Source organism: Myotis myotis, unplaced genomic scaffold (genome assembly GCF_014108235.1).
Source record: "Myotis myotis isolate mMyoMyo1 unplaced genomic scaffold, mMyoMyo1.p scaffold_m19_p_2, whole genome shotgun sequence".
Taxonomy (NCBI): Eukaryota; Metazoa; Chordata; class Mammalia; order Chiroptera; family Vespertilionidae; genus Myotis; species Myotis myotis.
In genome coordinates this window covers 181,808,169-181,834,675 of record NW_023416324.1, presented here as the reverse complement: position 1 = coordinate 181,834,675, position 26,507 = coordinate 181,808,169, and the positions used below count along the sequence as shown (strand labels likewise).

The 26,507-nt window shown below is 36.8% G+C and overlaps 1 protein-coding gene across 3 annotated transcripts in view; it reads left to right on the top strand.

Moving 5' to 3' along the window:
- Positions 1–26,507, top strand: part of NAALADL2 (N-acetylated alpha-linked acidic dipeptidase like 2) — a 935,329-nt gene that overhangs the window by 621,613 nt on the left and 287,209 nt on the right. For all 3 annotated transcript variants that reach the window (XM_036349786.1, XM_036349785.1, XM_036349787.1), the window contains exons 7-9: positions 713–805; positions 3,547–3,752; positions 6,785–6,904. In XM_036349786.1, coding sequence (XP_036205679.1) covers positions 713–805; positions 3,547–3,752; positions 6,785–6,904 — 419 coding nt within the window. The remainder of the gene's footprint in view (positions 1–712; positions 806–3,546; positions 3,753–6,784; positions 6,905–26,507) is intronic.

Sequence of the window (26,507 nt, the reverse complement as noted above, 5' to 3'; positions counted from 1 at the left end):
CCTGATGGGTGTCTTTGCCTTATTTGTTATATAAAAATAATAATAATAATAATAATAATAATAATAATAATAATAATAATAAACAAGCATGAATAGAACTCAAAGAGGCAGGGCGATTGGTGGAGATTTAGACTACAGGAGAGAGACCTACAAACACAGGTGGAAATGAGGAATCTAATATTTGAAAATATGTATCCCTAAGGTGTTAATTCTTTTAATGTGTGTAATGCTTTACAGTTTCAAAGTGATAATGTAACAATGCACCATACAGGAACATTTGAATTATATTCCGCATGTTCTTTTTCTGATGTTAGAAAAAATCCTAAAATTCTTTGGAATGGTTTATCTTCATATGTATTTTTCTTTCTTTAAAAAATATGAGTTGTCCACATCTCCCCGAGGCCGTCTTCTATGTGCCCTCATGTTGAACTCCATTATACGTATCTCTAAATGTGAACGTTAGAATTGCCTATGTTCGGCTCTGTAGTTCTATGAGGCTAGCAATTGTATATTAGTCATCATTGCATAGCAGATACCTAAAATAGAGTCTATACAAAGTGTTGAATAAATATTTGTCAAAAAGGTGTAACTTCAGTTATCTTTAAAGCTTACTTATTCAGAATTATTTTGCTGATGATACTGGGTAAATAAATTTGAATGTTTAAAGAAAAGACATAAAATATAGAGAACAATCATCTTTAATTTTTTTCAGAAAAAGTAATTGTCAACATGCAAGTTCAGACAGTCACAACATTCAAAACAATTACTAATGTTGTTGGATATTTAAAGGGCTTGGCTTCTCCAGGTAAGTATGGTAAAGTATTTTTAATCTACATTTTACACAAAACATCACAAAGAATTGCTCTATAATAATTTAATAGCATAGTTAAATATGCTATCTTACGTGTAACCAGAAGTTTACACCACTCTAAGAGGGGCACGATATGAAACCATGAAGTGGATCTTTATTTTCTTTCTTACAACATCTCTTCAAAAGTAAATCATAGTAGTGAAGAAATCAAAACAAAATTAATCTGGCTGGCATGCGCCTGGTGAAGATAAGCTGTACAAGCCAATGTCTTTTCTCTCTTTGTTTTTCTTTTATTCACTGTAACAGTGTCAGAGGTATTTTTATTTAAAAAAATACATTTTAAAAAATAAAATGTTTACATTTTAATGACATGTGGGTTTTTTTGTTCATTTGATTTTTCTTAAAATCTAATCAATGTATCTATGTCCTGTCTCTGACCCGTGGTCCACTGACAATTCTGCCAAAGGTTTGCATGGCTTTAGGTTTCGAAGATGCTTATGAAAATGATCACCTGGTTACATTTTAAATAATTTAACCTTTGTTACAGGATGCCGACTGAATCTTGGGCTAATGTTATACAGGCCAAAAAAGTAAAAATAACTGACACATATATTAAGAGATTAATAGCAATACTTTCAAATACATTGTGAGGTTGAATCACATATTCCTGTCTGGTGCGCTTGGTACACAGTGTAGAATGCAACAAACTTTTGAGTACACTTGTGCCACTTCTATTAATTTGTTTGGGACATTTACTCTAGTTCTCCTTGGACAAGTATTCTCTATGACTTTAGTCAAATTGACCCTACAGTTTCTAACCCAGAGATTTCTGAGATCAAGTTTTATATCCCCTTAGTTTCTTGCCAGCCGACTCTTACAAAATTAATGGGAGGTATATATTTCCTCTGATTTACTTATACTAGACATGTTGAACAATTTCTGCTCAATAACAGAAGGTATACACACATTTCAAAATTCTTACCACTGAATTTTAACAAATTCCCATAATAAGGATATCTAATTGAAGCACTAGAAATACAAGGGTTGGAAAAAGATGGTTTATAGTTGTGACTATGCAAAACAGAGAGTTAATAAAGCTATTGTAATAATCATAACCTGCATGTTTTTTCCATACAAACATTTGTAGACCTATTTTTGCCCACCTCTGTATTTATCAACATCGCTGCATTTACAAGTTATTATTGAAAAACCAAATTGTACAATATTATATTAGCCTTAGGGTAAAAACTTTCCTTATAAAGATTCAATATAGAAAAATTATTTAATCAATTTACCAGTAGTATACTTCCGTGCATATCAGCAAAGCTTCTAATATCTTCTTTAAATCCTAAACAAAAACATCACATAATTTTAATGACTCTGAACATTAGAAACTATCATCAAACATTATTAAGATTTTTAGATTCTTGTTTACAATATACAATTCAAACAGAACTTTCACACATATCTGGAAAATGAGTGAATAAATTCCCAGGGTTCCAACATTTGCAGACACACTATGTATACTATTAATTAAATGTTGATGACATGTTGGCAGATCAAAGACATCGCTGGCTCCAATATCAGTGTGGAAATCTAAAATAGCTTCACACAGTGATGTTTCCCATGAGGTAGCCTTTTTATACCATGAGTCAACTGATGATTAATTTATTCTACACATATGTAGTACTTATTATGTATCAGGCACTGTTCAAAGTGCTTTACAAATAATAGTTCACTTAAACTTAAAAACAACTAAATTATGTATGTCCTATTTGTATTCCCATTTTATGGTTGAAGAAATTAATACATAGAATGATAAAATAAACTTCCCACAGTCACACAACTAGTAAGTTGAATAGCCTAGCTTCAAACCCATGCAGGCAGGCCTCAGAGTCTGCACACTTAAGCATCAAGATATGAGACATTCTCCTAATGCGATGATACTCAATGGAGAAATCATTTACACAAATGTGTAGGCCCACTAAGCAAATACATTTAGCTCTGTACCAATAATAGTCACTGACAAGAAAATCAGAGAAAACTCTGGAAGCATGTCTTTAGCCTAATTATTGATGACAATAATCAGTAATGTACATAGAGTAGGCATTCCATGTGTCATTGAGACCTTGCTAAGAGCATATCTAATGGATTTTGTATGATTATATAAAACAAAATATGTGAAAAGGAAACTTTTACAGTAATTGGATGCCTTTTGCTGTTGTTGATTTTTTATTCTTGAGAGAAAGAAGTGAGGTTAAAACTATAATTAATTCCCTAAATACTTATTGCAAAAATCCATATATAACTACCACATTTTTAATATTTAAAGCTACTAAATAACTGCTCCCTCAATGTATTAATAGTTCATTAATATTTACTGAGCATACAGACATTGTTTACAGGGCACTTCCCACTATAATTCTGGGAAAATGTTAGATAAAGGTTTCATTGTGGCATATTTGTATACCTCACTAATTAATATGCATGTCACAGAGGACAGTAATATGAATCTAAGCTTTGGGTTCATAATTGGGTTCAGCAGCTGCCTCTGCTTTGATATACACAGATGTGTGAATCAAGACAGGGGTGAAAAAATGTAAAGTAGTCTTAATTATTAGAACAATTTTGCATAATTGTTTCTCAGTTGTGCAAAAGGATTATGTAAATGTCATTAAGTTTATTGTTAGGATTTATATTTTGTTTTAATGGCTCTTGTTTCTTTCTATTTCCAGACCGGTATATCATAGTTGGCAGCCACCATCATACTACATCCAGTTACAGGGGACAAGAATGGGCCAGCAGCACTGCCATAATCACAGCCTTCATCCAGGCCTTGATGTTAAGAGTGAAGAGAGGGTGGAGACCAGACCGCAGTATTGTTTTCTGTTCCTGGGGAGGAACAGAGTTTGGCAATATTGGCTCATATGAATGGGGAGAGGTAAGTGTGCATGTGTGCATTCATTAGTATTTTATCTCTCTCTCTCTCTCTCTCTCTCTCTCTCTCTCTCTCTCAGACAAAGTAAAACTGTCAAAGCCGCCGAAACCGGTTTGGCTCAGTGGATAGAGCGTCGGCCTGCGGACTGAAAGGTCCCAGGTTCGATTCCGGTCAAGGGCATGTACCTGGGTTGCGGGCACATCCCCAGTGCGGGGTGTGCAGGAGGCGGCTGATCGATGTTTCTCTCTCATCGATGTTTCTGACTCTCTATCTCTCTCCCTTCCTCTCTGTAAAAAAATCAATAAAATATATTAAGAAAAAAAAGGAAGAAAAAAAAAAGCCAAGGACAAGAATGTGCATTTCAACCAGGATGTCATATCTGCTAGGTTGCTGAAATCACTCAGAAGAATGAAGGGGGATTAGAGTTGGACCACAGTGAATTGTGTATGATCTGCCACTATTCGTATTGCTTCCAGATCTACAGAATCTAATATGCCCACAATAGTGTTTACCTGGTTATTGCATATCTCTGTAGACAGGTTGACAGGAACAGGGTAAGAAAGGATTAAATGATACATACCATTAACCTTTCTTTTAAAACTTTCTAGCCGTTATCTAGAATAAGGGAACTATCTCCTATGTTAAATGTTTATAACCTTAGTATTATAATTTAGAGATGTAATATGGAGACTAGACTCAAAATAGTATGTGTGTGTTTTTTTTTCTTCCATCCTCTTCTCCTCCCTTCCTCTACTCTTTCTTCTGTCTATCCTTCCAAACCTATATCCCTGCTTCTTTCCTACCTACAGAAATACTTACCTACCTACCTTAAGAAGCCTTTGTCCAAATGAATGGGTCATGGTTAGAAAACAACTGGAATATTTAGTATCAAATGCTTCTATATCTGTGTCTTCCAGATGCACTGTTTTTAATGGGATATGACAGCTGATACTGGGATTGATGCCCGTCTCGCTCAGTCCCAATTGGCCAGACCCCAACAGCAAGCTAACCTACCAGTCAGAATGTCTGCCCCCTGGTTGTCAATGCACATCATAGTGAGCAGTTGAGCAGCCTTAGCATATCATTAGCATATTATGCTTTGATTGGTTGAATGGACGACTGGACACTTAGCATATTAGGCTTTTATTATATAGGATGAGAGTCCATAGGAAAAAATGTTTAAGTTAGAAAAGGCTCTTCTTCAAAAAGATTAAGAATCCATATCCTAGAATATATATGTACGTATATATATTTGACAACTAATTATGCACTTAGTCAATTTCTGTTTTTGTTATGTTGGTTTTTTTTTCCATGATGTTTTGGGCAAAGATATTGAGTAAAGAAAATGTCGAATAAAATATATAGATTTGATTATTAGCTTTAAAAATATCCTCTTGCAAATAACTATGACTTAGAAAATTACTTCAGTACAGTTTATGAAGCCATTTTGCAACTATCTAGTTGAGAAGGAATTTAGAAACTATTAGTTTTCCTGTTCAGAATTCACTCTTATGAAAATGAAACCTTTTCTTTTAAACTGCATCCAATTTATGCTCTAAATACACCCCCTAGGGAAGATGAGTGATGAAAAAATGTGTTGACACGTCCTATTGTTCTATTTAATTTCTTTTGCACAGGAACCTCTTGAAGTCCACACATGTAATTAAAATGATTAGGCGGTTTTGGTCAATAAACTCAAAAATAAATTTTATAGTTATAGAGTTATTAGAGGATTGACTCAATACTGATCTTGATCCTTGGGAAGGCTGATATCATTTTACTAGATATGTTCTTCAAGAACTACCATTTATTCTGTGAAGAATCTATTATTTACAGGATACCATGGAAATACTACAAATTTTACAATCAAAAAAGTCCAAGTTCAAGTCCTTTCTGCCACAAACCATGTGGACTTTTACAAGACTACCCTACCCAAGACTTGATTTATCAAATGAGTATACAGATGCCTATATCATGAGTGTCTCCTGAGAATTAAATGGACTAACATATAATGTCTATGGGCTAGTGTGCAAACAGCTGTTTTTCTGTAGTACTTTGCAACACTGGGCTTTTAAAAAAAATGTTATGTATAAAGCTGAATACCTGAGTTAAAATTTACCATTTATTTTTTTTTAAAATACTTATTTATTTTAAATTAATTGTCTTCTCACCTCTCTTACAGAGGTATAGCTGAATTTTCAACATAAAATAGGAGTAACACTGATTCCATAAGGATTTCAAGTCCTTGCAGTCTTTTATCTGATAGTGTTGGAAGAAGAAATATATGTTCCTGAGACATGAAACAGTACACTTTTTAGGATGTTTTTTAGTATGTTTCTATATAACTGCCACCACGGTAATTATCCATTAAATATTTGTTCAAGAAGATGAGAAAAGTATCAGAGGGACTTTTTACCTATCTAGTAAAAGAGAATCATTGGTCATCAAATTTTGGGATTTAGCAGAGAAATGAGAAAGCTATTCTATTTGAATCATTTTATGCTACTAATGTGCGTGAAATGTATCAGGTTTTATTTAATATGTTTAGTTAATATGTTCAGGGATACAATTGTATTATGCTCCATTTTGCTCAAAATAAAAACCAGTTTGTGCAAAAAGTAACTCATTGCTTCACAGAAAAGGTTGGTTTATTAATCACTGAAGTAGTTTTCCCTTGTCTACTCTCTAATTCAAACACTATAAAATTAAGTGCCCTCACTTGACCAAAAATGTCATCCTGTATTTTGGAGGTGAATCTCATAATATGTTAACCATTTAAAAACATATTACCTTAAAATTTGCCTCCAGAACATATTTAAAATATTTTATCAAAATGTTATGTTAAATCCATCGCATTTGTTCAAAATCATTTATGACTTTGTGTACTCTTACTAAATAGTATGAAATTGCCGACAATGTACTGGTACAATGTAATGCTTTTAAGTAGAAAGTGTTTAGTATTTAATAAGTAACTGATTAAAAATCTGTTATTGTTATTTATGTTAGAGACAGAATTTTTTTTTTTTTCATTTCAGGATTTCAGGAAGGTTCTGCAGAAAAATGTTGTGGCTTATGTTAGTCTTCATAGTCCCATAAGGGGTAACTCAAGTCTATATTCTGTAGCTTCACCATCTCTTCAGCAACTGGTAGCAGAGGTAAGATGAACCGCTTGTTACAAAGTGATTAGGCAAAACTGCTGTTTTCTCTATAATTGGAGATTTCTTGATATTTTTTTTTAATTTAAATTTTTCATTGTTGACACTATTGCAGATGTCTCCTATTCTCCCCCTTGTACCTACCTCCACCCAGCCTCACCCCCTCCCTTATTCTTGTGCATTGGTAAAATAGGTGTACTAATTTTTCTTCGATATTTATCTAGTTGTGGAATTGCTAGATCATAGGGTAGGCACATATTTAACTTTTATAGATACTGTCAAAGATTCTCCAAAGTGCTTGTACCAATTGCACTATCACCATCAATGTATATTTCCTGTCATCACCGACATTTAGTATGACTATTCTTATATGTATATGGTGGTATCATTTGGGTATTTGGTTTTAATTTCTCTGTTGATTAATAATATTAAGTACCTGCTTTCATATTCATATACTCATTGGCCATTTGGGTATCTTCTGTGAAGGCTTATTTAAACCTTTTGCCTGTTCTTAAAAGAGAGTTGTTCATATTTTTCTTATCTGTATATCAGAGTTCTTTATATATTCTCTGTACAAGACTTGTGTTGGTTAAATATTGTGAATTACTCTCCCAGTCTGTGGCTTGACTTTTCACTCACTGGTAGCAACGTAATCTTTAATTATTAATCTTTTCTTGTGGAAGTCTTCTAAACAGCATTTTTGGTTCTAGTATCTTATTACAAAGAACATGTTGAACTTAATTTATTTAGTGTTTATGTTGAAGGAGCATTATAAACCTTTGTTATGCATTCTAATTCATGCACGTTTGAGTGGTTATTGTATATATGCTTTGAATTCTATTGGGGACTATGAGATGTTCTATAGAAATGAATGGTGTGCGCAGGTTGCTTAAATGGGTAGTGAATAAAGATTCTTTGTAATTGGAAAAAAGCTCTTTCCTAAAAAATAATTTTCATTTGCTTCTTAATTGTAGAATAAGGGACATACTGATCGGTGGCCTCTTAGTTAATAAAATGCAACTGCCTTTGAGCAAAATAAGTTATGAAATGAAAGATAAAATAAGATTTATCCCCCAAAATAATTTTAAACATTAGGATGCAATACAAACACATACATCCCTCTATATATATTGCCATTCCACCTTTATTTTTTGAAATCATCTTTCATACATCACAGAATGTATTGATTTTGCCCTTGGAGAAACAGAATTTGATCATCCATATATTAGTCAGTGCTCTGTACATCTCAAATAAATAGTGATGAAATTTCTAAGAGGTTATTTTAGGGAAGCCTGAAGCATCCGTACCTATGAAAGTAGTCAATCTAACTATAGTCTCCTTAAGTGTTGCTTTTGCATCACCTGCCAGAAGCTGGCAAACCTGATCAAAACTGAACAATTGCATCAATATTGTAAAACTGTCTACAGGATAAACAGTGTTTTCTTTTTAAACTCTAAAAAGTTAGCAAAGATATATTTGTTTTATATGGCGTCTAAAAAAACCAAACACGTTTTATTTTTCCATATACCAGGAACTCTTCACCAGAAAATATAGTACATATATCTCATTTCTACTACATGAGTTAGAGTATTGAGCCCATAATCCTACTACAGTATCCCTTCATTGTGAATACCCCAACTGTTGCAGAGCTCTATTGTATAATAAATTTTTATAGACAATCCAACTCTGTATAACATTATTTTAAGTATGTAAGCACACAATAAGCATGTGAAATGCCTTGGGACTTATATTTTACCATGAACATAAGACATGCATAAAGAGCTCAAATATAGGGGCAAGTATGATAAGTGCTATACAGGAATTGATAGGAAAGAGACAGTGTGATTGGTTTAACTTAGAATTCTTCATTGTAGAACATTGACAAAAAGCTTGAATGTAATGATGATCTTGAAGAAATTTAACTACCAGTCTTTTCAAAACAGAATTCTTCAGTCATGTAAACCAGCTCCTCTTATTTATAGTGATCTACCAAAGCATCTTTTCAAATCACATAAACTGATCTCCATTTTCTTATTCAAATCAAGGACACCAGTATATGCTTCTGATCCCTTCCAAACTCCCACAGCTATAGCTGTCACAGTACTTGTACAGCTGCTACTGACTGCCTGCTATAGTGCTGGTTTTTATTCTGCCGGACCATGACTTTATTTTATAGGAGATACACAGAACACATGTGAGATATTTTAGCCCTAGAAGCTCATTAGTTTAAATTCTCGAGTTACCAGAAGCCTGAATTTCAAATAACAGAGTTATTAATTAACATGTTAACAGTTTTTCTTGATCTTATATTTATACACTATGGAATTTAAAAAAAAAAAAAGATATCGCTAGTCATCTAAGACATCCATAACAAAATACTGAGTGACTTAAAGACTGAGTGACTTAAAGAACAAAACTTGATTTTCTCACAATTCTGGAAGCTAGAAGTTGACGATAAGATGCAGGTGGCATAGATTTCTCTTGAGGCCTGACTGGCAGATGGCCACCTTCTCACTGTGTCCTCACATGGCCTTTTTCTCTGTGCATACTCATTCTTGGTATGTCCTCCTCCTGTAAGAAAATCAGTTGTTTTAAATTAGGGTCCTAACCTAATCTCATTTAAATATATTTTACTTTATTTTAAAATATATTTTTTATTGATTTTATAGAGAGGAAGGGAGAGGAACAGAGAGATAGAAACATTAATGATGAAAGAGAATCATTGAATGACTGCCTCCTACCCACCCCGTACTGGGGAATGAGCCCACAACCTGGCATGTGCCCTTGACTGGAATTGAACCCGAGACCCTTCAGACCCCAGGCCGATTCTCTATCCACTGCGCCAAACCAGCTAAGGCAACCTATTTTACCTTTTTAAAGGCCCTATTTGCAAATATAGTCACTTTGGTCGTTAGGCTTCAACCCATGAATTTTGGGAGGATATTTAGTCCATAGTATTATTCAAAATGCACAGTGATAGAATATAGAAGATAGGGTTGTAGAAAGAAAATAGTTATCTTTTCTTTCTCTTTATAGTTGATCATTTTAATGCAGAGAACCAAAACAAAGTTCAAATTCTATTCTGCTTGGTATAAAATAGAAAAGTAAAGTTGGCTTTGAAACATTCTTCTACTCATTTGCCTTTCATGATATATGATACAGTTTTTTTTAAATATATTTTATTGATTTTTTACAGAGAGGAAGGGAGGGAGATAGAGAGTCAGAAACATTGATGAGAGAGAAACATCGACCAGCCGCCTCCTGCACAGTCCCCACCGGGGATGTGCCCGCAACCCAGGTACATGCCCTTGACCAGAATCGAACCTGGGACCTCTCAGTCCGCAGGCCGACGCTCTATCCACTGAGCCAAACCGGTTTCGGCATATGATACAGTTTTGTTTTGATCTTTTGCTTTGTTAAATGTTTTTCAGATGAGAAATTCTCTGTAGTTTCTGTTCACTATGATTTTTTTCATAGTGCATTATTTTCAGTGCATTTTACTTAATCTTCCTTTCTGCTGTATCAATTGATAGTAGTCAACTAAAGTGAACATAAAGACTAATACACTTATTTAAAGCCCTTTTCTCCACTAATTTGCCACCTCAATAAAGTCCCACATTTAAACTTGTTATTCTATTGGCAGGTTTATCTATCTCTTAGGTTTATAGGGCTTTGCTTTGTCTTAAAAACTAAGCAATCCCTCTAGTTTATTAATGTTTTACAAAGTTTCCTATTCAGTATACACTGATAACTTATAAATTTCTTTATATTTAAATCTAGATATTAAGGGAAGTTTTTGTGAGCATCTGGCTAAAACCCTAAATTTCAGAAGGCAGCTGACTTAAATATTTGAACTATATAGTCAAAGAGCAATTTAAACAATTTGAGATATTAATTTAGTTGGACTAATACACATAATCAAAATCAATGTTAATTTCTTAAAATAGCTTTATCTAATTTAGTTTTTGTCTCTGAGATTTAAAAAATAATAATTTTATTGATTTCAGAGAGGAAGTTGAGAGGGAGAGAGACATAGAAACATCAATGATAAGAAAGAATCATCGGAACTGTGACCTCCTGGTTCATAGGTGGATGCTCAACCACTGAGCACACAATTGGGCTTGTCTGTGGCATTTTGACTAGTATATCAGACACCATTCCTCTATAGAATTCAAAAAAATGACCATTTACTCAGGACTAGTATTAGTAAATCATCATTGTTGGCAGGTAAGATAAAATTGTTTCACCTACACAGCATTGTTAATGTAGTATAATTTATTTAGCCATTAAAAAAATTAAACATAGCTGGTTTAGCTCAGTAGATAGAGTATTGGCCTGTGAATCAAAAGGTCCTGGGTTCGATTCCAGTCAAGGACAGGTACCTCAATTGCAAGCTCCTCTCCAGCCCAGGCCCTAGTCAAGGCATGTGCAGAAGGCAAGCGATGGATATGTTTCTCTCACATCAATATTTCTCTCAGTCCTTCTCTCTCTCCCCCACTATCTCTAAAATCAATGGAAAAATATCCTCAGGTGAGGATTATAAAACAAACAAAAAATAACAACAACAACAACAAAAAAACAGTTAAATCTATTCTAATGAGTTGTCATTTTTTTATCCTACCTGATTTTTAATATGTTTTGGTTAAAAACCTACCATTAATGTAATTAGTTAATCATGTACATAGAAACTACAATAGTAAAGTTTTGCCCTTATGACATACGACATTTTTTTTAGAACTTTTATGAGTAATGAAATTAGGTTAAATAGATATAATTTTATGCTTAACAAAAAGGAATCGCTGATTTCAAGTTACTTGTGGTATTCAAGTTACTTGGGGTAATTGTAGTATTTATTTCCCCATGCTTAATTTATAAATTATGGCTTCTTTGTTTATTTTAAAGTGGTATCCTAATCAAACCATTTTGTATTTGTGTTCATATTTTGGATTTGTATAGTTTACTTGGTTCTCTAACAAAATAATTTATGTTTATACCTTAATGTATTATCAGAAAGATAAATTTAAAAAGCAATGCCATTTTCAAAAGCATAAAAAACAATAAAATACTTAAGAATAAATTTAACCAAAAAGGTGAAAGGCCTGTACACATAAAAGTATAAGACATTGGTTTAAGAAATGGAAGTAGACACAAATAAATTATAAGATATTCTGTGTTCTTTTATTGGAAGAACTAGAGGCATGGTGCATAAAAATTTGTGCACTCAGGGGGGTTCCCTTAGCCCGGCCTGTGTCTTCTTGCAGTCTGGGGCCCCTCAGGGGATGTCCACCTGCCAGCTTAGGCCTACTCCTCGGGGGATCAGGCCTAAGCTGGCAGTCAGACATCACTCTGGCAGCCTGGAGCCCTAGGAAGATGTCCACTTGCAAGCAGGGAGCAGGCCTAAGCTGCAGTTGGACATCCTTAGTGCTGCTGAAGAGGCAGGAGAGGCTCCTGACACCACCGCTGTGGTGGCAGCCATCAGCCTTGCTTGTGGCTCAGCAGAGCTCCCCCTGTGGGAGCACACTGACCACCAGGGAGCAGCTCCTGCATTGAGCGTCTGGTGGTCAGTGTGCGTCATAGTGACCAGTCATTCCCAGTGGTTCTGCTGTTAGGGTCAATTTGCATATTACCCTTTTATTATATAGGATAGAGGCCTATATAATAGGCAACTGAGGGCTGTTTTCAGGCTGGCCACACCCCTTTTATGGTGGGGCTCCCCACTGGGGTGCCTGGCCAGCCTGGATGAGGAGCTGATGGCTGTTTACAGGCTGGTCAAGCCCCCCAGCGGGGACCTTCACCCCATGGGGGTGTGGCCAGCCTGGGTGAAGTTCTGAGGGCCATTTTCAGGCTGGCCACGCCCCCTGGCAACCGAAGCTCCCAGCCTCTCCTTTTTTTTTTTTTTTCAGGGCCTCCTTGAGTGGAGGCTATGGCCGGCTGGAAGCAAGTATCTGAGATTTATTTATCTTCTATAATTGAAACTTTGTAGTCTTGATCAGAGCCAAGTGCCGGCCAGGGCAGGTGGGAAGCTTGGCTTCCTCCATCACCAGGGGCAACCCAAGCCTCCTGCTCGCTCCAGCTCTGTGGCCAATACCATCTTAGTTGGGTTAATTTGCATACTCACTCCTGATTGGCCGATGGATGTAGTGGAGTGGCAGAGTGATGGAGTGATGGTTAATTTGCATGTTTCTCTTTTATTAGTGTAGATTAAGATTGCTAAAATAGACATAAAACCCAAAGCAATAAACTAATTCAATACACTCTCAATCAAAACCCCAATGTCATTTTTCACAGAAATAGAAAAACATCCTAAAATTTATATGGAACCACAAAAGACCCTGAATTGCCAATGCAATTCTAAGAAAGAAGAATAAGACTGAGACCTCAGACTACCTGATTTTAAGATGTATTACAAAGCTATAGTAATCAAAATAGCATAGTACTAACATTAAAAAAAAATGTAGTCACAGAGACCAGTGGAACTGAATAAAGAAGCCAGACATAAACCCATTTATAGACTGACAACAAATTTTTGACCAGGGTGCCACGGGTGTAAATGGGAAAGGATAGTCTCCTTAATATAGATTGTTGGGAAAATTAGATGAACAAATGTAAAATTCACAAAAATTAACTTAAAATAGATTAAAGACTTAAATGTGAAACCTAAAACCATAAAAGTCTTAGAAAAAAATAACACAGGGGAAAGATCCTTTATATTGATTGGGGCAATGATTGCTTGCTTAAGATATCAAAAGCACAAACAACAAGAACTAAAATAAATGAATGGGACCCCATTGAAATAAAGAGCTTCTACACAGCAAAAGAAACAATTAGTAAATTTGAAGTGGCAATCTATGGAATGGGAGAAAATATTTGTAAAAAATATAAAGATACTTTTCGACTTATTATGAGGTTATGTCACAATAAACCCATTATAAGTTTAAAATATTGTAAGTCAAACATGAATTTAATTCATCTAACCTACCAAAAAATCATAGCTTAGCTAGGCTACCTTAAACATGCTCTGAACATTTATAAAAACCTACATTTAGGCGGCAAAATCATCCAACACAATGAATACACTATAGACTATCAGTTGTTTACTCTTACAAGTGAATGGCTGACTGGGAGCTCAAAAGATAAAAGATAACAAATGTTGGCAAGGTTGTAGAAGAAAGGGAACCCATATACACTGTTGATGGAAATGTAAAATGGTACAGCCATTATGAAAAACAGTATGGCAGTCCCTGAAAAAATTAAAAATTGTATCACCATATAATCCAGCAATCTCACTCCTGAGTATATATCTGAAGGAAATGAAACAAGTATCTTGAGATATGTGCACCCCCATATTCATTGCAACATTATTCATAATAGCCAAAACATGGAAACAAAGGTCCATCAACAAATGAACAGATAAATAAAATGTGATCACACACACACACACACACACACACACACACACACACACACACACTTATGTACCTATATAAAATGAATTATTATTCAGTCACAGGAAAAGAAATCCTGACATCTGTGACAACATGGATCAATCTAAAGGGCATTATGCTAAGTGAAAACACAAACATAAATACTGTTTGATATCAGCTATACTTAGAATCTGAAAAGAAAAGTCAACTTTATAAAAATCAAAATTGTGGTGGCCAGGGATTGGGAAGTGGGGGTGAGGGGGGTGAAAATGGTATGACATAGGTAGATTTTCAGTTATAAAAAGAATAAGTTCTAAGGATCTAATGTGCATCATGGTGACTACATATATATAAACCAAGCAACAGAACGACGGAACAACCAGAATGACTGGTCACTATGATATGCACTGCAGCAGGCAACCAGCCCAATTGGGGCCCTGATCGTTCTCACCCAACCTCCCGTGGCCCCTCCCTCTGGCCGGCCTTGCTCCTGAACGGGGATGGCCAACCTCCTGCATCCCCTACCCCCCCATTGGCCCAGCCTGATCGGCCTCCATTGGAGCAGCCAACCGGAACCAACCCATACATGAATTTGTGCACCAGGCCTCTAACCTTATCTAATAAAAGACAAAAAGGGTAATTAACCATACCTCCGCTACGTTTCCCATTGACTAATCAGTGATATGCAAATTAATTGCCAACAAATATGGCGGCTGGCAGCCACGCAGCTGAAGCGAGCAGGAGGCTTGCTTGCTCCAGTGATGGAGGAAGCCAAGGTTCCATGCCTGCCGTGGCCCGGCTCTGAGCTCCGAAAGCAACAGCTCCAAAAGCAACAAAGTTTCAATTATACAAGCTAAACAAACCCCAGATACCTGCTTTCAGCCAGCCACGGCCTCAGAGCTGGGAGCACCAGTGAAAGCAACAGAGTTTCAATTATAGAAGGTAAATAAATCCCAGAACAAAAAAAAAAAAGAAAGGAGAGGCTGGGAGCTTCAGTTGCAGGCCAGACTGAACGTGGCCTTCAGCCCCTCACCCAGGCTGGCCAGGCACCCAAGTGAGACCCCTACCCTGATCCAGGACACCCATCAGGGCAAACCAGCTGGCCCTCACCCGAGCACTAGGCCTCCATCCTTTGTAGTAAAAGGGTTATATGGAAACTGACCCTAACAGCAGAAAGACTGGGAATGACTGGTCACTATGATACACACTGACCACCAGGGGGCAGACACTCAATGAAGGAGCTGCCCTCTGGTGGTCAGTGCTCCCACATGGGGGAGCTCTGCTCAGCCACAAGCCAGGCTGATGGCTGCCAGTACAACGGTGGTGGTGGGAGCCTCTCCTGCCTCCTCAGCAGCGCTAAGGATGTCCGACTGCAGCTTAGGTCTGCTCCCTGCTGGCAAGTGGACATCCCCCGAGGGCTGCCGGGCTGCCAGAGGGATGTCTGATTGCCAGCTTAGGCCCAATCCCCCGGGGAGCAGGCCTAAGCCAGCAGGTGGTCATCCCCCGAGGGGTCCCAGACTGCAAGCGGACACAGGCCGGGCTGAGGGACCCTCCCCTCGAGTGCACAAATTTTTGTGCACCGGGCCTCTAGTAGTTAATAATATAGTATTGTATACTGGAAAGTTGTTGAGAATAGACCTTAAGCATTCTCACCACACATATGCATACACACACACACACACACATACATATACAAAGTGACATGTTAACTATGTGATTATGGATACGTTACTCTTAATTTTGGTAAACATTCCCCAGTGTATATGTATATCAAATCATAATTTTTTTTTACATTTTAAATATATGCAATAAAAATTAAATATAAATTGAAATATCTAAAAATACTTGGAAAAAGTAAAAATAAATGCTTTAACTAAAAAACAAAACAAAACACCTGGTTCTCTGAATCAAAAAGACTTGGTATAACACTGCTAAATAAATGGTTAAATATATGTATATGTAAATGAATCTTGCTTTGAGTTGGTATTTTACAGTGTGTGATGTGAAATGTATCTGTACTAAGCAGAATCTCCAGTATGTTACCATGTGTGGCAAACACCCAGAGGTAAATAGAATATGCAGTCTTTCCCAAACTAGTTGTATTCTAGAACCTTTTCCTATAGCTATCTTATAAGAATGGCAGCAGAAATGCTGCTTTAATGTAAAAGTTGGAAATTTTATGGAAACATAAATAGGTGTTTAATTTCTTCACTTGGAAAATGAATTTCCCTAAATGGCAAGATCTCCAATTTGCATACTTTGTCAGAAACACACCTCTCTCTACATATGGAGTGCTGATAAGACTAAGGTACTGGTTATCCCTTCTCTTTGATCTGGAATTTCACCTGCAAATGTATAGTCCTCAGTATTCTACCACTTGACACTAATCTCTCCACAGTTACTACTGTTAACTATATTTTTAGTTGTGAAATTATAATTTTAAGACCAGGATGGTAAAAAGAAATTGAATAGCAGAAGAAATTAAGCTATGTTAACCCTGAAACAACAATCCTCCTGAAGGCCATGAGGCAATTTTCTGTATGTCTGCAAGGAATAGAAAATTCATTTCAATTCAGCCTTAAAAAGAATTCTTAATTAGGAAGGATTATCTGAAGGAGCTTAAATTCTGTACAGATGTTGTGAATTGGGATCAAACTTTTTTCATGGATGGTTGCTTCAGACTATCTTTATTTATATAACAATTTACTCCTGAATTCATCCTTTATATATGTGTATGTTTATTCATTGTTTTTGTTTGTTTAGCTTCATAATGTATAAGAGAGCTTGCAATTGGTTTTCTAAACTCTTCTGATTTCTAGGCTGTTAGCTTTCATATTTGTTGTTTATCTGTGTTGTGCTTTACAATTCCAGGCTCTGAATCTATAAGCCATTATAATAACAGTTGGTGAATATGAGACCCTGACAATTTTAGGTTCAGTGTTGATGTTATTAAACTTTTTTCCAAGACAGTGTAACTACATAAACATAGTGGTAGTTATAGACTTTCAGATATGATAACCACTTTCAGATATGATAACCCTGAATCCAGCTCATTTATCTGTGACAGTCAATGCTAACTATAGAAAAGGTGGCAACAGCCTAGATGTAAAACTGAAATCGACATGAAACTAGATCAGAGGTCCAGGAAATAGTAAGATATTGCAGGATCCCCAAATGAGGTGTCATATTCCAGCTTGAAAAAGATCCATGAGGATAACTGACATTTTCACTTTATCCTATAAATAGTAATTTAGATAAAAGAATTATGTGCATTACCAATGGTTCCCCGAGAACTAATCAGGCTTTGTTTATTATTATATTGTTCTATTTGTAGAACAGTTATAAACTATACATGGCCAAAAAAGACACAATCATCTGTAATTTTACTATCCAAAAAATGAGATTTTTTTGTATGATGCATATAAGTATATTGTTACTAAAAGGAAATAGTGATCTGCATTTCCCCCTCTTAACATATTATAAAGAGTTTACATTTTAAAAAATATATATTACAATATTATTGGCACATTAGTAAATCTAGACAAAATCTAGACAAAATAATATACTTACAATATTTCTGTAGGTTTGAATTTTTTTCTAAATAAATAATGTATATGATTTCATTATTTAGCTACACTGAGTGGCCAGATTATTATGACCGACTGACATTGCAGGCAAATTAGCTATAATTTCATGCTAGAAGTTTCTAGAGGACCAGATCATTATAAACGTCTGAATAGCACAACATACCTAAGTATCGTTGCTGATCAAGTTCATCCTATCATGTTGATGGCATATCCCAATGGAGATGGCTTCTTCCAACAAGACAGTGCGCCATGCCATGGTGCTCGTATTATGCAGGAGTGGTTTCAAGAACACGAGGGAGACTTTACCTTGCTTAGGTGGCCCCCACAATCGCCAGATCTTAATCCAATTGAGCATTTGTGGGACAAAGTTAAAACAGCCATAAGGCAGCCTGTTCCACAACCATCAAATTTCCCAGAACTGGACAGTGCTATTCATCAGGCCTGGTGTCAGACTCCTCGCATCACCTGTCAACATCTCATGGAGTCAATGCCAAGAAGAATCGCCGCAGTATTGAAGGCAAAAGGTGGCCCAACAAAATACTTTATGGTGTGGTCATAATAATCTGGCCGGTCATAATAATCTGGCCACTCAGTGTATATTACCATTTCTTAACAAGTCCCCTTTTTTGAACATTTACTAGTGTATACTGTTTAAAGTTTTTACCTTGCTGCTAACAGTGCCTATGCATATTTGTACATAAACATCGTATCTGTATTTGTACACATCTCTTTGCCTTTTCCAACTAGGTCGGTACCTGTCATTAGAGAGCTGCAGGTAACAGAAGGTACTCTCTTTAATAAGTGAATTTTTGCTATGAAATTAGTTGTTACAAAGTCTTAGAAAGGGCTGCAAGAGCCACTTCTAGGTCTTCCAGGCATGACTCATAGAACAGCATGAACACAGAGGCCTTCCACAGTGACTGCTTCCTTGAGATCAGAAAGCTTGGGAATCAAGCAGCTCCTGCCCTGACTGTGGACTCTGGATCCCTCTCACTGCCATGAGACCTAGTGAGCCCAAAGCTATCACCACGGTTACTGCCTGTAGGGCAACATTGCCTCGGTGATGATAGGCAGGGAAATGTTGCGCCTCACAACCTGCATCTTGAAGGCCACAAAGCCACCGAGCGTGGCTCCTCTCCCAGGAGGCAGTGCCAGCCAACACCTCTGTGACTGTCCTATCAGAGCACAAGCAGCAGGTGCCGCCTCACTTTCACCTCACTCATCTCACACAGGTGCGTGCACTTGGTGCCAGCTAGATCTCACTCAGCTAGTTGTAAAGTGATCATTAGCTTTCCAGGGTAAATCCTAAAAAACATCACCCTTAAAAGTTTCCTTCTCATGGTTTAGAGAAGTACAATCTCTAATATAGTTCTGAGGCTAATACCATTGGGGAAAACTTTTTAAAAGTTATTCACTTTTCAATAAGGAAGAATTACAGAAACTAAAATAGACTTATCTAAAGACACATATTAGCCAATATCTATAAAGTCTCAGCATGAATGTTAAAGCAATCATTAGATCCTAAGTCTGTTAAAATTGCAATAATTTTATATTCAGTGAATTCTTCAGTTTGCTCAGGAGGCTCCTTAAATCTGAAGTTTTCAAGAGCCTGCTGTTCAGTATTAAATTTCCAGTCACCAAATGTATCTCAAAAGATAAAATCATAAAAAAAAATACCTTCAAATATGTAACCATAGTCTTCAGATAAAGAGTATATTTAGCCATAAACTTTTTTTTTGAGTAACTCAGGCAATCTGTGCAGTTGGCAAAGAAGGCCGTGGTCTGGTATGGTCTTTTAACCTGTCAGTGCCTTGAAGAGTCCTAATTATAGCAATACTTTCAGCTCCATTTGAGAAAATCTCTTAGAGTGCTATGTAAGTTATCATGTGATGTGTTGGAAAATTCTCAAAAGATCTTTTCATCATATTCAAAAGGATGGTTCTTCTTTATAGATTCACTACTTCCTAAAAAATAAGCTATTCATGTCTACATTTTCACTAGCTTATTAGAATTTTGGAGATTACTGATTCCTTTCAGACTAAAAATTAAACAGTATATGTAGATCAGACTCATCATTTATCTGGATGAGATTCTGGTGTGGCTCTTAGAGAATTTCATGAGGAAAGCCTAAGTAGAGATCGAACATCACTTTTTGAGACTGACACATGATACTTTTAGTTATTTTCTGAACCATTTTTAATTTTCAAAAGCATGTTACCACATGTAAGGGATTGAATTTTATTTATAAATGTCTCTGTTCATTCTGATGACGTCTTTTGGATATGGACCCACAGGTTGGGTGAGTTCACTGCATTCAAGCATTATTCTTTAAAATAAAGATACCTGGCAAGAAATCAGATTTTTATAAGTACACAAAATAATTCCTTGAGAAATAAACCTCCCTAGGAAGAGATACTAGCTTAGAAAAATATTTATAGATCAAGTTACTGTGCTATTTAGATATGTATTCCCAACTTCAGTATCATAATAATTGTATCTTATTCTATTGAAAATACATATGGAAAATGTTTAGAGACATGCTGAAGATAGTCAGTCATTCTTTGAAAAGCATTGTCAGACATAAAACAAATTTAATTGGGATTAATTTCTCTTTTGGCTTTTTTCCTTTCACTTACTTTATTTTCTTCTAGTTGCTTTTAAAATCTCTTCTTTCCAGACTTCTTCATTAATTCTCTTTCCTTATTTTTTTTAATCTCTTGCTTTCAAGGAATTCAATAATCAAATGCCTAATGTGTCTTTTAATCTATCATTTAAAAATGTCCTTATTTATATCACTTTCATTTTATAACTTCAATTACTCTCAACTCAGTTATCTTCAAGGTTAGTATTTCAGTGCTGTTTATCTTTTAAAATCATCTCAAAGGGATGCATTAGGTCTTTCAAGACTAGGTTGCTATTGATCATTAATTCAAATACTGGTATCCTATGTTGAGAGGAACAGGCCAGTATACATAGGAAGGCATAATTGAATGTGTGTTTGGGTGACTGGAAGTCAGTGGTGAGACCTGAAAGCAGTGCAGACTTCTTTTGCTGAGAGGAATAGAAATAAAAATAAAAATAGAAATAAAAATATTGAACATGTATGTGCTAGTTTTTATACTAAGTGTGTGTTTACATTTTATTGATTATTTCATTGTGTCCTAAAAATCCTACAAGCTGGAAATTTCACATAGAGGAGATACAATTTGTTTACTTTTTCAGCAAAGAGTTGCTGTTAATGAGATTAGAGTGACAGACATAAATTGCGGTCAGACTTATTTCATACTTTTGGAGCAGTTAGTCCTGGAAGCAAAGTAAATTGATGGCCAAATGGGTTTCTCAGTCAAACAGATGTATTTATAAGTGAGGTAGTTTCACAGAAGGACCACTTCCCAGCCAAATGCTTTATTTTTGCAAGTGTGCAATTAAAAAGAAAACACAATATAGATAAATGTCCTTTAATCGAGAATAGTGTACACAGATTCACAAAGAGTAAAATGTTTCTTACTAGTTTAAAATTTCATCTGCTGGGAAAATCCAGTTATAAAAAAATAATCATTACATTCATGAAATATACATATTTATGAAAGGAGTTTACAGTTTATTTGAGCAACATGGTAATAGTCCATATTTTCAAATCACAAAGTGTCTCTTAAAAGACATAATTATTTGCACATCCTATGCGAGTAACATAAATTACAAGATATAAATTAAGCATGTTACAAAATTGTTGTCATCACAGCTAAAATGCCACTGTATTGACATTTGTATGCTCAAAATTAAGGATCTTATTTACACTATTACTGTGGCTATTAACTCCAAGAAAAGTGGGGACATAATTAAACTCAATTCAGTACAGAACACAAATTATATTTTAATGTAAACATTATTCTTAAAATATATACTAATGCATAATATCATACATCTAGTAAAAACAAAAATGTGTAGTGATTTAGGTTATTTTTGCAAGCACTGTGTGTGTGTGTGTGTGTGTGTGTGTGTGTGTGTGTTTGTATTAGGTATTGATAAAAACCAAAGTTAATGAGGCCAAGGATTGGTAAGAGCTGTAGTTAAGAACTAAATTATGAAAACCAAATTACATTGTTTAAATTAACCAGCAACATAAAAAGTTAATTTTTTTCTTCTTTTTTGGGGGGGTCATATGTAAAGAGGAGGTATAAGGATTGGCTGTTAAGATAATAGAACTGTTAATTTCTGTTCTTATCAGTGGTGCTCTTTGCCTATATAGACTAGTTCTAAATTGAACTAAGCATATGCTTATATTTTATTAGTTATTTCATTGTGTCCTCTAAACAATTTTGTAACATGCTTGTAACAAATACCAGTTGCCTTGATGATTCTTGGTTTTACCAAGTGTATTAGTTAAGAATGGAGAGCAATTAGCAATGTAGGAATCACAAGACTGATGTATAAATGCATGTTTAGAAAGAATGATTTCTGCTTGACGTTGTTGTTTGATCAACTGCTTAACTTCTCTCAGCCTCAGTTTAGTTTGTTTAGTCTTATCTGTAAAACAGGTACAATAATATAATACTCTCTTATCTACTTCAAAAAGTTTTTGTGGGTATCAAAAGATAGTGTGTCTGCTAAAAAATAACTATGGCATATTAAAAATTTTACAAGTATTTTTAAACAAAAATTGATGTGAATCAAGCGTCATCAAACCAGAATTGGTTAGGAGCATTCCACCAAGACTTTCATACAGGAGAGGCAGAAGCAAAACAAGGAAATTATTTGATCGTCTGTGGCTTCAGTGGTTGCATTCTTTGGAAAAGTCTAGTTGTCTGGCTATGCTTGGTTTTCCTTACATTTGGATTTCTTAACATTGAGGCATTACAAGCTTAGATTTGGGGTTGCTTCTGTAGAGGACTAAAGCCATCTCAGTCCAATGGCCTCCTTGTTTAATTAACATGTGAAAAACACCTTTAAACATCACAAAACAGCCCTAGCTTGTTTGGCTCAGTGGATAGAGTGTTGGCCTGTGGACTGAAGGGTCCCAGGTTCAATTCCGGTCAAAGACACATGCCTGGGTTGTGGGCTTGATCCCCCATACGGGGGTGTGCAGGAGGCAGCCAGTCAATGATTCTCTCATTATTGATGTTTCTCTCTCTCTTTCACTCTTCCTTCTTCTCTGAAATCAATAAAAATACATTTAAAAAAAAAATCACAGAACATATACAAAACCATTTTTGATCAGATTATTGTTCAATCAAAGGTAATATATTAGCTTTACTCTGCTCCTCAAAACAAGGTGCCAGAATCTTAGTGATTTGGGTTTTTTCTCTGGTGAGCAGCGTGAAGGATAATTTCTTTTCTGGGTTCTTGTCTAGATGGATTCCAAGAATGAAGCCATGGACAAAGGTAGTAGGTGACAAGTACAGAAACTTTATTGCAAGCAGATTCTACCTCTAAGTATAATTTAAGCTTCTAATTCTAAGACTCTGCTTCTCCTGGCACAGAGTGACAGAGGGGTCCCCTAAAGAGGGTGGCCACTACTCTCTCTGTTTGAGGCATTGTATACCCTGGAGATTCTTTCCCTGAATCTAGGATCCCCCTGCTTTCCTCATCGGTCTCTCTGCTACATAGTGCCAGTTTCAAAGGCCAAAGCCCACATGGTGCCCCCCCTCTTTCTTCCTCCTTATTTTTTTAAAATATATTTTATTGATTTTTTACAGAGAGGAAGGGAGAGGGATAGAGAGTTAGAAACACCGACAAGAAAGAAACATCGATCAGCTGCCTCCTGCACCCCTCCTGCTTGGGATGTGCCCACAACCAAGGTACATGCCCTTGACTGGAATTGAACCTGGGACTCTTCAGTCCGCAGGCCGACGCTCTATCCGCTGAGCCAAACTGGTCAGGGCTCTTCCTCCTTATTTTGCAACATTCCTCTATCCTCTGTGAGAATATGTTTCCTTTTCTCCAATATCCTGTATCGTTTCTTTGTCCTTCACATAGCTATCTTATCTGTTCAAGTGGGAATTACTTTTTATCTACCTTATGGTACCTAGCAACCGTATCCTGCCGAGCCTTGACACTGAAACCATTGGCTTCTCAGCTCAAAGAGTAAAACGGCCTCTTTTTTCCTGGCCAGAGATGTTTTCTTACCCCTATGGCTCTCCCAGCTGGTCAGGCCAGAGATACCTCTGTCCTTGGTTTATGGCTGTTTTAATTGTTCAGGCCAAGATGCATGTATCCTCTCTGGATCCCATTCCTTAATCTGTTCATTAAGCTAGCTATCTACCCTTATCATTAGCCTCATAGGTCTCCTTCTTCTTGGAGAGCAGAGCTAAGGAGAAGATTCCTCTGCGAGGCTCATCGAGCCTGCAGTCCCACCATGCACACTCCAGTTCTACCCTTCCTCACTCAGGCTCACACGTCAGTGACTGGGAGGACCTGTGCGGCTCCGATGGCATCTCTCCTCTATTCTTCACCATCACTGGCTACTGAGTAATAAAGTTGCTGTGGTTTTCAAAGTCCACATTCATCCTTCTGGTCTCTGTCTTTGGCAACTTTGGGCTATATGTGCAATGATACCTCCCATCTCTGGAGCTACAATTCGTAGTTTTCCAACAATGAGGTGTCACTGGAACTCTCTATTGAATGGAAATGTTTAGATGTGGCAGAGTTCTCTTGGGGTCTGGTTTACAAATAATGCAAGTGTCATAATACATGGTTACTTCACCAAACTCGTTTTACTTGTCAATAGTTACCTATTGTATCTCTTGTCTGACCGTGGGTGTCTTACCTCCCACCCAGTTGTTTAGGCCAAAAATGCATGAGTCATCCTTTATTCCTCTCTTTGTCTCATACTGCTCATACACTTCATTAGGAAACCCTGTTGGCTCTACTGCCAAGAGATAGCCAGAATCCAACCCTATATCACTCTTTTCTGTCTCCACTCTTCCCCATCGAAGTTGTTTCAATAGCCTCCTACCTGCTCCACTGCTGCCCTCTCACCCCCACGGTCTGTTCTCAGAATAACAACCACATTTTTCCTTAAATTCCAACTCAGAAATACTGTTCTCTGCATCTTATTTTACTCTGTGTAAAAGCCAAATTCCTTAGAATGGTCTAAAAGGCCCTATGGCATCTAATCTTCTAACTAACTGACCCCATCTCCTACTACTCTCCCCTTTGCTCCCTCTGCTGCAGTCAAGGTCATTCACAGTGCGAACTTCTTTGTGTAGCTTATTTAAACTTCTAACCCCCCAGCCCTCCCATGTACTACCACCCAGGCCTTACCCTGCACTACCATAGCACTTACGGCATTCTATATAATGGATTTATTGACCATCAGTACTGTCCGTCTCTCCCTCTAGAAGGTAAGGCACATGAGGACTTGGAGGGATCCTTGTTTGTTTTGTTCACTGATGATTTCCTGGAATCTAAATCAGCGCCTGGTGCATTGCAGGTTCTCCAATAGCTGCTCTATGAATTAATGAAGCAAAAATGTTTGCCTATCCAGGGTACCACCTAGGTAATTAAAGGCAAATTTTTGTCCTTGCTCCTCCAAGTGCCTCACTACCAGGTTTGATTATTAGTCCTCAGTAGATTGACAAGCCTTTATATCTAGAGAGTGAATGGCAGCTGCCTTCTCTGAGATGCACAGTAGTCCACGAAGACAATAAAGATTAAGGCCTTTCTGGAGTCTACATTAAATCACATTACTACTTTACAGAATTAGTTGCCCAACATCCTAAATTAAACAGTTTATATGCAATTTAGTTAATCAAAAGGTGCATTTTAATATCAATGTTTGCTTGGGAGTTTGTGTGCATGTAGCAGAAAATGTGTCTGATCCAGATACGGTAAATATTTTTTAGCATGTTATGGAAAGGCTGGCATTCCCAGGATTGTTAGAAATATACAGGAGTGGGGGAAAGTGGGTTTACAGTATAGTTGAGAGTACGCAAAACAATTTATACTTGTATTATTATTTATTTATGATGGTATTATTTTCCATACAAACAACTGTAAAACTACTTTTGCCCACACCTGTATATTTTAAAATTATGCCCTTTTTTTATTTTACCCTTTATCATGATACTAGAGGCCCAGTGCACAAAAATTTGTATACTCGGGGGGGTGGTCCCTCACCCGCTTGTGCCCTCTCACAGTCTGGGACCCCTTGGGGGATGTCCACTTGCTGGCTTAGGCCTGCTCCCCTAGGAACTGGGCCTAAACTGGCAGGCAGAAATCCCTCTGGCAGCCTAGAAGCCCTCGGGGGATGTCCACTTGCCAGCGGGGAGCAGGCCTAAGCTGCAATTGGACATCCTTAGCGCTGCTGAGGAGGCAGGAGAGGCTCCCACCACCACCGCTGTACTGGCAGCCATCAGCCTGGCTTGTGGCTGAGCAGAGCTCCCGCTGTGGGAGCGTACTGACCACCAGGGGGCAGCTCCTGCATTGAGCGTCTGCCTCCTGGTGGTCAGTGTGTGTCATAGTGAACAGTCATTCCCAGTTGTTCTGCTGTTAGGGTCAATTTGCATATTACCCTTTTATTATATAGGATAGAGGTCTGGTGCACTGGTGGGGGCCAGCTGGTTTGCCCTGAAGGGTGTCCTGGATTATGGT